Source organism: Lemur catta, chromosome 5 (genome assembly GCF_020740605.2).
Source record: "Lemur catta isolate mLemCat1 chromosome 5, mLemCat1.pri, whole genome shotgun sequence".
Lineage (NCBI taxonomy): Eukaryota > Metazoa > Chordata > Mammalia > Primates > Lemuridae > Lemur > Lemur catta.
The window spans coordinates 25161470-25173498 of record NC_059132.1 but is presented as its reverse complement, the minus strand read 5'-3'; the positions used below and the strand labels follow the sequence as shown (position 1 = coordinate 25173498).

The 12029-nt window shown below is 46.1% G+C and overlaps 1 protein-coding gene across 2 annotated transcripts in view; it reads left to right on the top strand.

The window, feature by feature from the left end:
- CYFIP2 (cytoplasmic FMR1 interacting protein 2) overlaps positions 1–11522 on the top strand; it is a 116407-nt gene extending 104885 nt beyond the window's left edge. For both annotated transcript variants that reach the window (XM_045551278.1, XM_045551279.1), the window contains 4 exons: positions 459–553; positions 7109–7347; positions 8791–8938; positions 11099–11522. In XM_045551278.1, the coding sequence (XP_045407234.1) occupies positions 459–553; positions 7109–7347; positions 8791–8938; positions 11099–11266 (650 nt within the window). In that variant the 3' untranslated portion in view covers positions 11267–11522. The remainder of the gene's footprint in view (positions 1–458; positions 554–7108; positions 7348–8790; positions 8939–11098) is intronic.
- Positions 11523–12029: the final 507 nt, after the last annotated feature.

Below are 12029 nucleotides of genomic sequence, written 5' to 3'. Positions count from 1 at the left end.
GCACAGCAAGGAAGAGGTTAGAGCTTTGGACATCTATTGAACAGCCACAGAATCACAGAATTAGAAGACACTCCAGGCCTTGTTCCTTCTGGAATATCCATAGTATATTGCTATCTAGCATTGGTGTAAATTCCTGAGTGTGGCACTGCACACTACATCCATGTAACAAAACTGCATTTGCACCCCCTAACTCTATAAAAATAAAGAAAAAAGAAATTCCTTGAGTGATAGAGAACTCACCAGTCCCAAAGTAGATAATTCCATTGTTGGACAGAGATCACAGAAAATGTTTCCTTGTAGGGAGTCCTCATCACACTTTCTAGAACCGAGGAGAGTAGTTCTGCCTGCTCCATGCAAGTTTTGGAACACATACCCATCATCAAGTCCTCTGAGCGCTTACCTTCCGCAGTCACCCCGGGTGCCCTGAGTCTCATTCTCTGTCTGCTGCTCCTTTCCAGAGGGGGAGCGCCTGGAGGTCCGGATGAAGCGTCTGGAAGCCAAGTACGCCCCCCTGCACCTGGTACCTCTGATAGAGCGGCTGGGGACTCCTCAGGTATGAGCTTTGCATAATGGGCTCTGTGATCAAAATGAACTTTAGCAGGAGAGCATTTGGCCCAACCTCTTCATTTGACAGGTAGGGAAACTGAGGCCCAGAGAGGGAGAGAGAGTGTCCAATACTATAAAGCTGGTTAGCGGCAGGAGCAGGTCTGGAATAAGGTTTACATCCCAGGTCCGGGTGTTTTTTCTCTACCTGTGTCAGGTATCCTGCCAAAAAAGAAGCTGCTCATTTAAACAGGTATCTGCTACTCCCCTGCCAGGTATCATAATTCTGCCGTGTTCTCTCTTCACGCACCCTGTGAGCCAGCAGTTCACTTCTGGATATTTTTGCTAAAGAAACACAGGAACACAAGATGCTTTACTGTAACATTGTTAAAGCAAAAACTGGAAACAACCTAAACATCTATCAGTGAAGCACTGACTAAATAAAATATGGTATAGTCATCACTGAATACATAATAATGAAAAGGAAAAAGTAGATCTAAGCACTTAAGTGTGGATCGATCGTAAACACATGGTAAGTAGATAAAGCAAGTTGCACTAAAATTCACACGGAATGATGCCATTTGTTTTTTTTTTTTTTTAAATACATACAACAAAACCATATAAGTAAAACTTTTCCTGGAAATGTCTGGAATGATACACACGTAGTTTATCAAGGCGGCAACCTCTGAAGAGAGATGGGGACAGAGACTGGGTAGAGCGGGAGGGAATCAAAGACAACTTCAGCTTTGCCTGTAATGTTCTCATATTTTCCAAGGTGAATGAGTCCATCTGTTCATTCTGTAGTCAGACAGGACCCCTGCACCTGCAGAGAATTCACGGACTATGCAGGGAGCAGGAAGGAAACGAAATGGGGGCAGAGAAGGGCAACAAAAAGTATGTGCTCTGTCCTTCCCACTTGATTTCAGCAAGCTTCACATTTTTGGGGGGGGGCAGGGGAAGAATTGAGGAAAGAGGGGAAACAGGGCACCGTAGTGAGACTATAGAAAAGATTTAGGATTGAAATCTGCTCTTAGACTCACGTTGTCTGGTGCTATCACCAAGGGCAGAAGCACCCACAGCCTCAGCAGAGGGCAGAAGGTGGCTTCTCTTTTGGAAAAGCATGGCAAGTATTTGGAGCACGATGCAGAGTCCGCTCTGCACAGGGCTCATGCTGGTGAAGCCACCCTAGCGGGGCCCCGTGCATACCACCAACCACCTACTGCAAATGGTAACTAAAAGCCAAGTGACATTTGGGTTCTTTGACTCACCTGCAGAGAGAGCTGAGTTACTGTACAAGACACGTGTTCTCTATTTTGGCCTTCAGAGGCTGAGCAGAGGAGATCCTCTCAAATGATTTCCTTTTAGGGAGAAATCCCCCAAGTCAGTGACATGTAAACATGTCTGCTCCGCTGCTGGTGTCATCCTGCAGGAATCCAGCCTCTCGTGCCCAGGGTCTGGCATGTGTTTCCACTTAGAGGACTGTGAATTCCATCCCTGTTCTGGTGAACGGCCACTTCCTCAGGACTGATAGAAATCTCCATTTGTCAACTGCCGAGTATTTAACAAACAAAAGCCTAGACAGTCCGTGAGAGAGGAAATGCCAGTTTTATAAGTCTCCCCTCCTCAAGAAATAGTCCAAAACTTAGTCATTCCACAGAGCAAAGAAAAGTTAACAAAATATTAACTTCCAAGCTCTCTGGGGCTCAGGATGATCATATAACATCCAGCTCAGTGACAGGAACTCCGCAACAGATTTAAAGCCAGGAAGTTTGAGCAGTATTGCATCGTTGGCATTTGTTGCTGAGAAAAATCGAGATGACCTGGTTTGTTGCCCCATACTATCATGGAAGGAAGACTCTCGGTTTCAAAAGACAGGGGTCGTTGTCCCAGATCCGCCCCTGAATTATCTAGTGCAAGCCATTGAATTTCTCAGTCTTGGTTTTCCCATCTTTGAAATGGGATAAGAGCTATTCTACCTCCTGAACTGAGCCACCTTTCTTGATTGCTATGATGAACAAATAAGCATGAAAATTCTAAAAACCAAAGGATTATATAAAGAAGGAATGTTAAGATATCATTCTCCTCCAAAGGACACTAAATGGAATCAAAGCACCCCATGCAGGCATGACTTCAGCGTGGCTTCCCGAGTGTTTTCTCTGTTCCCTTGTTAACTTAGAAAAGAGTGGCAGAAGGAGAGAGAAAAACTCCCCCACTGAGTGGAATAGAAAAGAAGTGGATAAAATCTATGTTGTACACACACACAAACACACACACACACACACACACACACAAACTGGGGGTATTTACAATAAACAATCTGTAAAACACTTTTTCAAAGCAAAAAGAAAAGGCTAGACATACAGATAGAATGAAAGAAAACTTACAACATAAAAAATAAAATGCCAACAAACATAGAAAAAGTATTCATCCTTACTAGTAATCAATGAAATGCAAATTCAAAGAATGAGATACAATTTTTCATATCTCGAGTTGTTAAAGAACTTTTTTAAAATAATAGAGTACTGATGAGAGGTCACGAAACAAGCGTCACCAAGGTAGACGGACGGGGGTCAGCATCTCCTGAGACAAGTTTGTCACTGTGTAGCAAAAGTTTTTTAAAATATTTATACTCACTGACCCTTCTGTGACTAAACATTTATCCTAATAAAATGATGAGAAATAGGTTCACAAAATTATAAGGATGGTTGCCATAGCATTTTGGTAATAGTGAAAATTTGTAAACAATTTAAAATAACCAACAAAAGTAGAGGGCTAAGTAAATCATTGTGTATCATCAATGGCCATTTTACGTAGCCATTAAAAAATCATGACAATATTTGCAGAAGTGAGTTTTTAAATTATTGGTGTATTAAGAGGAAAAAGCAATATCGATAGAATCCACATTTTGTTAATACGTAGATGCACACACATATACATAAATACAAACAAATCACACGTCAATATTTTAAGAATGCTCATCTCTGGGTAATGGGGTTAAGGGGTGTTTTCTTTTCTTATAACTTTAAAAATTTTTTCTAAGTTTTTACCCAATGATTAAGTATGACTTTTGCAGTTCACAGAAAGATCTGTGAGGGTGAACACTTTCCTAAGGAAAGGAATGAAGCCCCTAACCGTAGCCAAGGCCCTTTGCGTTGATTGGGGTAGGTGGGGGTCACTGGAGTTCAGAGTCTGTCTGCAGATTGATAAACTCAATTGCCAGTTCTTCTAGTTCCCCCACCAGGACTCTCTGGCCCTGAGGATTGATTCCAACTAACTAAATGCACGATAGATTGATGAGTAAACCAGAACTCTGTAGCAATTTGTAAGAGAGAATATTCCCAACTGGAGAACAAATTGGGGCCCTTTATTTACTGAGAATCTCCCCTGCGGCAGACACTGTCTTTCTGAAGTGCAGAGCCCTTTCAGCCACCAAAAAGAACAGAATCCGAAAAAAGAGAGTAAGAACAGGCATGAGCACAGGCTGGAGATTTTTTAAAAGAGCTCTCGCTACTCTAGCTAGCTGCAGCCGCTGGAGTGATCCTCCTCTGCTTGCCAGCTGGCTCCGCCGGTGGGACCGAGCTGAGTCACCGCGCATCAGGGCTCCCTCTCCTTTGTGTTTAAAACACACATTGGCAAACTCTTCTTCTCCAATTCATCTTTTTCCTAGACTTTTTTTGGCTTACTGTTGTCATGACAACTACATGCATGGCCCACATTTGTCACAGGCCCCCACATTGGTGTTTGCTGACTTAATTGCCCTCCACGATTCACTTAGAGGTCGTCCTCTTCCCAGGGGCCTCCAGGAAGGGAGCTTTTGGGGGAAGTCGGGCAGGTGCCTCCCAGCCACCTGCAGAAGGGGCTCTTCGGGAAGTCCTGTCAACTGGGGAGCTGATCCCACAGGGGTCCTGAGGATCTCTCAGGCTCAGAAGCCAGCCCCCTTCAGCTTTGTCCTCAGACTTAGAGACGTTACTTTGACCTTAGATTTTAATATTCATCTTACCTTGCAGATGGAGGGACCTTTAGCCCTAGATGCTTTGATTCATGATGCATACATACAATAATGTGTTTTGACATCCAGTCAGCTGATTATTAGATCTGCAGGAGCCAGATGAGAAGCCAGTTTACATAATTAATAGGGATCGTTTGCAACTGTCAAAGAAGGACTTCTAAACTAGAGGAAATAATTCTGTTAACTCAGTGGCAAATTTTGAAAGATTAACATATGCTCATTGTAACACATTCAACTGTATTAGAAGTGTTTCAAGTACAAAGTGAAAATCCCACTCACTTCTCCAAGCCCATCTGTTCCCACCACTGATGTTAATCTTTCTAAAAGATTTCTACACACACATACACACACCCCACATATACTTCTGTCTGTGGGATTGTGTGTTGTCGGTGGTTTTTACTAGGATTATAGTACATATCCTTTTCTTGTTCACTTTACAGTTTAACCCATAGATCTACGCTACTGGGAACCAAATCCCAGTTTTCCCACTCACTGGCTGCCTCTCTGAACCTCAGTTTCATCATCTGTGAAGTGGGGATAATAATGGCATCAACCTCATGGGAGTGAATGGAGTTAATACTTATCAAGTGCTTAGCACAAGGCCTGGTGTATTGCACTCAGTGGCATGAATTAGTGGTAGTTACAGTAGTTGCAGTGGTACTACTAGTAGTATCACTTCAGTCTTTTCAATGGCAACCTGGCGGCGTTTTTCTTTTTTTTTTTTTAAATGATATAGGGTAGATTGCAGTTTTTTTATTTGTTTTTATTTCAAAATATTAATTAATGGGGTCAAATATTACATGGATACCTTGTATAATGCTTAATTCAGGGCTCTTGGTGTGCCCATCCCCAGAATGGTGTTCATTGTATCCAATAGGTAAGTTTTTATCCCACAGCCCCCACCTCCCCCCTTCCTTGGTGTCTCATGTCCTTTGCATTGCCTTGCGTTGTGTGTGCCCATGTTTAGCTCCCACATGTTAGTGAGAACATGTGTTTGGTTTTTCATTCCTGAGATACTTCACTTAGGACAATGGTCTCCAGTTCTATCCAAGTTACAGCAAACGATATTATTTTATTCCTTTTTATGGCTGAGTAGTATTCCGTAGTATATATATACCACATTTTCTTTATCCATTCATGAATTGATGGGCACTTAGGTTGAGTCCACATCTTTGCAGTTGTGAATTGTGCTGTGATAAACATTCAAGTGCAGATGTCTTTTTAATAAACTGACTTCATTTCCCTTTGAGTAGATACCCAGCAGTGGGATTGCTGGATCCAATGGTAGGCCTGCATTTATTTCTTTGAGGAATCTCCATACTGTTTTCCATAGAGGTTGTACTAATTTGCAGTCCCACCAGCAGTGTATAAGCGTTCCTTTCTTTCTCCATCCACACCAGCACCTGTTGTTTTTTGACTTTTTCATTATGGCCATTCTGATAGGGATAAGGTGCTGTTCTCATTGTAGTTTTAATTTGCATTTCCCTGATGATTAGTGATGTTGAGCATTTTTTTTTTCATGTTTTTCGGCCAGTTGTCTATCTTCTTTAAAAAAAAATTGTTCATGTCTTTTGCCCACTGTTTGATGGAGTTGTTTTCTTGCTGATTTCTCTGTAGATTCTGAATATCAGTCCTCTGTCACGTGTATAGTTTGCAAATATTTTCTCCCATTCTGTAGGTTGTCTATTCACTCTGTTGATTATTTCCTTTGTTGTGCAGAACATTTTTAATTTAATTAGGTCCCATCTGTTTATTTTTGTAGTTGCTGTATTTGCCATTGGGGTCTCAGTCATAAATTCTTTGCCTAGGCCAATGTCTAGATTAGTTTTTCCTACATTTTCTTCTAGAATTTTTTATGGTTTCATGCCTTACATTTAAGTCTTTTATCCATCTTGAATTAATTTTTGTATATGGTGAGAGATAGGGGTCCTGTTTCATTCTTCTGCATGTGGCTATCCAGTTTTCCCAGCACCATTTACTGAATAGGGCTTCCTTTCCCCAGTGTATGTTGTTGTCTGCTTTGCTGAAGATCGGTTGGTTGTAGGTAGATGGTTTTATTTCTGGGTCCTCTATTCTGTTCCATTGGTCTATGTCTCTACTTTTATAACAGTACCATGCTGTTTTAGTCACTACAGCCTTGTAGTATAATTTGAAGCCAGATAATGTGATGCCTCTAGATTTGTTCTTGCTTAAGATTGCTTTGGTTATTTGGGTTCTTTTTTGGTTCCAAATGAAGCTTATGATTAATTTTTCTAGATCTGCAAAATATGACATTGGCATTTTGATAGGGATTGCATTGAATCTATCATAATTTTTTTTAAATCATTCTTCTACTGATGGTCTCTGGATTTTACTTAACATAAATAAGATTTACTACCAGGCTTCCCTGCTGTTGCAGTCAGGTTTATAAAGTGAGTACCCTGCTCTGAGCAAGATATCAGTTCTGATGAATGAATTCCAAGTGCGGCCAGCTCCAGCGTTTGGGCATCTCTGGTGGGAGGTGGCGGATGGGGCCTGAGATGTGCACAGAAGCTTCACATACCGTTCCATTCCCAGCAAATCGCCATCGCTCGGGAGGGTGACCTGCTGACCAAGGAGCGGCTGTGCTGTGGCCTGTCCATGTTCGAGGTCATCCTGACCCGCATCCGGAGCTACCTGCAGGACCCCATCTGGCGGGGCCCGCCACCCACCAACGGCGTCATGCACGTGGATGAGTGCGTGGAGTTCCACCGGCTGTGGAGCGCCATGCAGTTCGTCTACTGCATCCCCGTGGGGACCAACGAATTCACCGCTGAGTGAGTACCCCCAGGAAGGCAGGGTCACCCCAACCTGCTTGTGCCCCTGTGTGTCACCAGGCTGCCAGAGTTCAACCCAAAAGGTGGGCAGCGGTGGGGGCAGCCGACAGCTGTTCATTTTATTTGTTGGTCCCTGTGCTGGGTGCCAGACATTCAACAGTGCTGAGCAAAAGTAGGCAGTCCCTGGCCTCACGGAGCTTACGTGGCCAAGGAGGAGACAAGAAATGTGAATGTAAAGGACATGAAAGGAGGTTGCTTGGCAGCAAGGGTAGGCAGGGTGGCAGATGCCAGGGGAGAGAGGTGAGGGGGTTATCAGGCTTCAGTTCACAGACCAGAACTGAGCCTTGAGCAATGCCCGGCATTCAAATCAACAGAAGGAAGAAGGGGACAGTCCAGGAAAGGCAGCAGACGGCTGAGGCAGAACCAGAGTTTGTGCACGAGGGTGCAGCATGGGGCTGCGAGAGCTCTCGGGGCCTCGTCTTTCCAAGGCTAGAAGCTGGGCCGATTGCATGGGCCGGAGGGAGCCCAGTGAGGGGCTGGCAGTAAGAACCTCACCGCCTACCTCGCCTCCCACCAAACTCTACTCCTGGAAAATGAGGAGCCTCTAGGAGTCTCAGAGAAAACAGGAAAGACGGTTCTTCCTGCAGTCACCCAGCTACGTGTCAAGGACAGCAGGGGGAAGGCAGATGAGACCGGCACTCCAGAAGCCCAGAATGCTGAGAAGAGTGGGGCGCCGAGAAGCCTTCCCCACGGAAGGGGTGCTGGGACGGGGCGGGAAGGCAAGTGCGCTGCACGAGGCTGTTTCAGGGTAGCTCTGGGCCCACACGCTTCCAGCACAGGCTGGGGCTACTGCTTGAGGACAAGAGAGGCAGCCAAGGGCTGACCCCACTGCCATCCAAATTGCGCACGTCTCTCAAGCTGGGGAGCTGCGGTCGGAGCTACGTCAGACCCGGGGGGACTCGGCCTCCCAAGCCTAGCAGCGTGTGCCCGCCATGCCCTGGGCCTTCCCTCAGCCTGCTCTGGCCGGTTGGCCCCCTGGTTTGAAATGGCCCTTCACCCCACAGCCATCCCTCTGGCTTCTCTACAGAGCCAAGACAGATTCTGCTTGATCTGCCTGAAATAATCAGCCACATAAGTCTCAAGGGCCCCTCCATTGGGGTCTTTCCTTGGAAATTTGTGTCGTCTTCAGAGCTGATTTTTCTTGTGTCAGAGACGCAAGCAGGCTGACACCTCTTTGAGGTTGGAAGGGCTTAAAATATAACCACAGTCCCTGGAACTAATGAATCTTCCATCACGGCTTCCCTTGTACCCATTTTACAGATTAAGAGACTGGGCCCCAAGACGGGCATGCTTACTGGCTGTGCTTTTGGCCTCACATGAGGCTCCTGCCCCCCAACTCCTCCTCTGCCCCTCACCCCAGCTGCCTTTTCTCCCTGCTCCCAGGCAGTGTTTCGGCGACGGCTTGAACTGGGCCGGCTGCTCCATCATCGTCCTGCTGGGCCAGCAGCGTCGCTTCGACCTGTTTGACTTCTGTTACCACCTGCTGAAGGTGCAGAGGCAGGACGGCAAGGATGAGATCATAAAGAACGTGGTGAGCAGGATGGTGGCTGGGCCTGGGCGGGGAGGGGGTGGCGACAGCCAGGTTTTCACCAGAAAGGCAGGGGAGGGTGCGCTGCTCACGAGGCCAGGGACCTGCTTGGCGGAAGCTGTGAGTCACTTGCTCATAACCTACTGCCATGAATCAGGTCACCCCAGAGGGCAGGGCTGGGCCCCAGCCCTGAAATGCACCTTCCAGGGCCCAGCCAGACTCTGCTGGCGCTGGTTCCTCACCTGTGCAGATGGTCCCTGAGCACTGGCATCGTGCCGAATGCTGGGATGGGTGCTGGTGTGGGGTGAGCGGGGCTGCCGTGGGAGGGGAGAGAAGCACCCTCAAAACCAGGCTGCAGGGCAGGGAGCAGGTGGCAGAGAAGGGGGTCCCATGAAGGATGGTGCTTGGGCCGAGTCCTGCACGGCCAGCGGCAGCAAAGAGCAGGCGGGACTGGAGTGTGGGGCTTTCCAGGATGATCCAGACACAGGGAACAGCCCCAGCAAAGGCAGAGGCATGAGGGTGGATCAGAGAGTGACAGGAGAAAGAGGCAGGAGCCACCTCACAAAGGGTTTTATAATGGTGATAAAATATACGTAAAACTTTAAGCATCCGGCTCAGTGACATCAAGTGCACTCACACTGTTGTACAGCCGTCACCACCAGCCATCTCCAGAACATTTCCTTTTCCCCAGCCAAAACTCTGTGCCCATTAAAAAATAACTCTGCACTCTTACCTCCCCCAAGCCCCTGGCAACACCATTCATTCTACTTTCCGTCTTTATGAATTTGGCTATTCTAGGTGCCTCGTGTAAGTGGAATCATGCAGTATTTGTTTGTGACCGACTTATTTCACTTAGCATAATGTCCTCAGGGTGCATCCACGTAGCAGATGTCAGAATTTCCATCCCTTTGATGGCTGTATAATATTCCATCATGTACATACCCCACGTTTTGTCTGTCCATTTATCCACCAGTGGATGCTTGTGTGGTTTCTACCTTCTTGATATTGTGGAAAAGGGTTAATTCTGGCTATTAAGAAACATGGGTGTACAGATAACTCTTCGAATTCCTGCTCTACAGTTTTTTGAGGATATATCCAGAAGTGAAATTGCTAGATCCTATAGCAAGTCTGTTTGATTTTTTGAGGAACGGCCGTACTCTTTTCCATAGCAGCTGCACAATTGTACATTCCCACCAGCAGTGCGTGTTCTGATCCTCATCCTCATCAGCACTGGTTATTTCCCATTTTTTATAGTAGCCATCCTGATGGGTGTGAAGTGTTACCTCATTGTGGTTTTGAGTTCCATTTCCCTAATGATTGTTACTGTTGAGCGTCACATCATGTGTTCTTGGCCATTTGTATATCTTTGCAGGAATGTCTATTCAAGTCATTTGTTCATTTTTTTAATTGGGTTTTTCTTTTGTTGACTTTTTAAAATATATTCTGGATATTAATTCCTTACCAGATATGATTTGCAATAGTTTCTCCTGTTCCATGGGTTGCCTTTTCTTTCTGTTGATAGTGTTCTTTGACACCCAAGGGTTTTCAGTTTGGATGTAATCCAATTTATTCCTTCTTTCTTGCCTGTGCTTTTGGTGTCACATCCAAGATATCACTGCTAAATCCAACACTGTGAAGATTTTTCCCTGTTTTCTCCTAATGATTTTATAGTTTTAACTCTTACATTTAGGTGTTTCTTCCATTCTGAGTTAATTTTTTGTATCTGGTATAAGGCAAGGGTCCAGCTTTATGCACGTGGATGTCCATTTTCCAAGCACCATTTGTTGAGAAGACTGTTTTTTTTCCCCATTGAATGGTCTTGGCAGCTTTGTCAAAAATCATTTGATATACCTACATGTCATGGTGTATTTCTGGGCTCTCTATTCTGTTCCGTTGGTCTCTATGTCTGTCTGAGTCACACGGTGGCTCACTGTTTTGATTACTCTAGCTCTGTAGTAAGTTTTCAAACTTGCAGAGGGCTTTTATGGTCCAGTTAACATTTGATTGCAAGAGTTCTGGAACCCACAGAAGGCCTTTAAGCAAGAGAGTGACATGATCATTGAAGCTTCCGGACCCTGAACCCCAACTTCACTGACTTCTTCTCTTGTCCTCCCTCCTTCCACCCCCTGCTTCCCCAACCGGAACATCCCCGTCCTTCTGCAGCCCCTGAAGAAGATGGCCGACCGGATCAGGAAGTACCAGATCTTGAACAATGAGGTTTTTGCCATCCTGAACAAGTACATGAAGTCCGTGGAGACAGACAGTTCCACCGTGGAGCATGTGCGCTGCTTCCAGCCGCCCATCCACCAGTCCTTGGCCACCACCTGCTAGGCAGAAGGTCCCACAGACCCTTGACCAGGAGGAAGAGGAAGAGGAGGAGGAGCAGGGGAGAGAAAGCCACAGCCAGCCTGCCATAGGGCACGACCGGACAGCGTGTGGGATGGACCCGGAAGCAAACAAGCACCTCCCCAAACACATCTGCACCATTCCCAAGGGCGGGGCCTGTGCATGCTCTCCCATGACATCTCCATGGTGGTTTGTCCATAGCATAAATGAAAAAAAAAAAAAAAAAAAAAAGAAAACAGGGCAGTGTGTGCTTTTTTTTCTTTTCTTCCCTCAGCTGTATTAAGAGCTCCTAGTTTCACCCTTTCTCCATCCGCTAGTTCCACCCATCTGTGGTTGCTTCCCTAGAACTCCTCCCAAAACAGCAACTGCCTACCCAGTGCCCATGTGTGACCCCAGGACTGAAGGCTCAGAGAACTGCAATGTCAGCCCGGCCCAGAGGGCATGAGTCAGCCTACTGCTGCTTCTCTCCCTGGCTCCCCTCCAGGGCCCCAGGTGGCATCTCCTCCTGCAGTGGGTGCCAGGGATTCCACGTGTAGGCTCCCCAAACCCCACCCTAACCAACCCCCCAGGGCAGTCCAAGAAAGAAATCAGAAAAGGTTTCATAGCTGTATCCCACTGAGTGGAGTTGGGGTAGGAGAATGGTCAGGCCTGGGGGGAAGCAGGATTCACAACCAGGATTCCGCAGCCCAAGACAGAACACTCTTATGCCATCACAGCAGCCTAACGATGAGATAGTTCTTTCATTCCT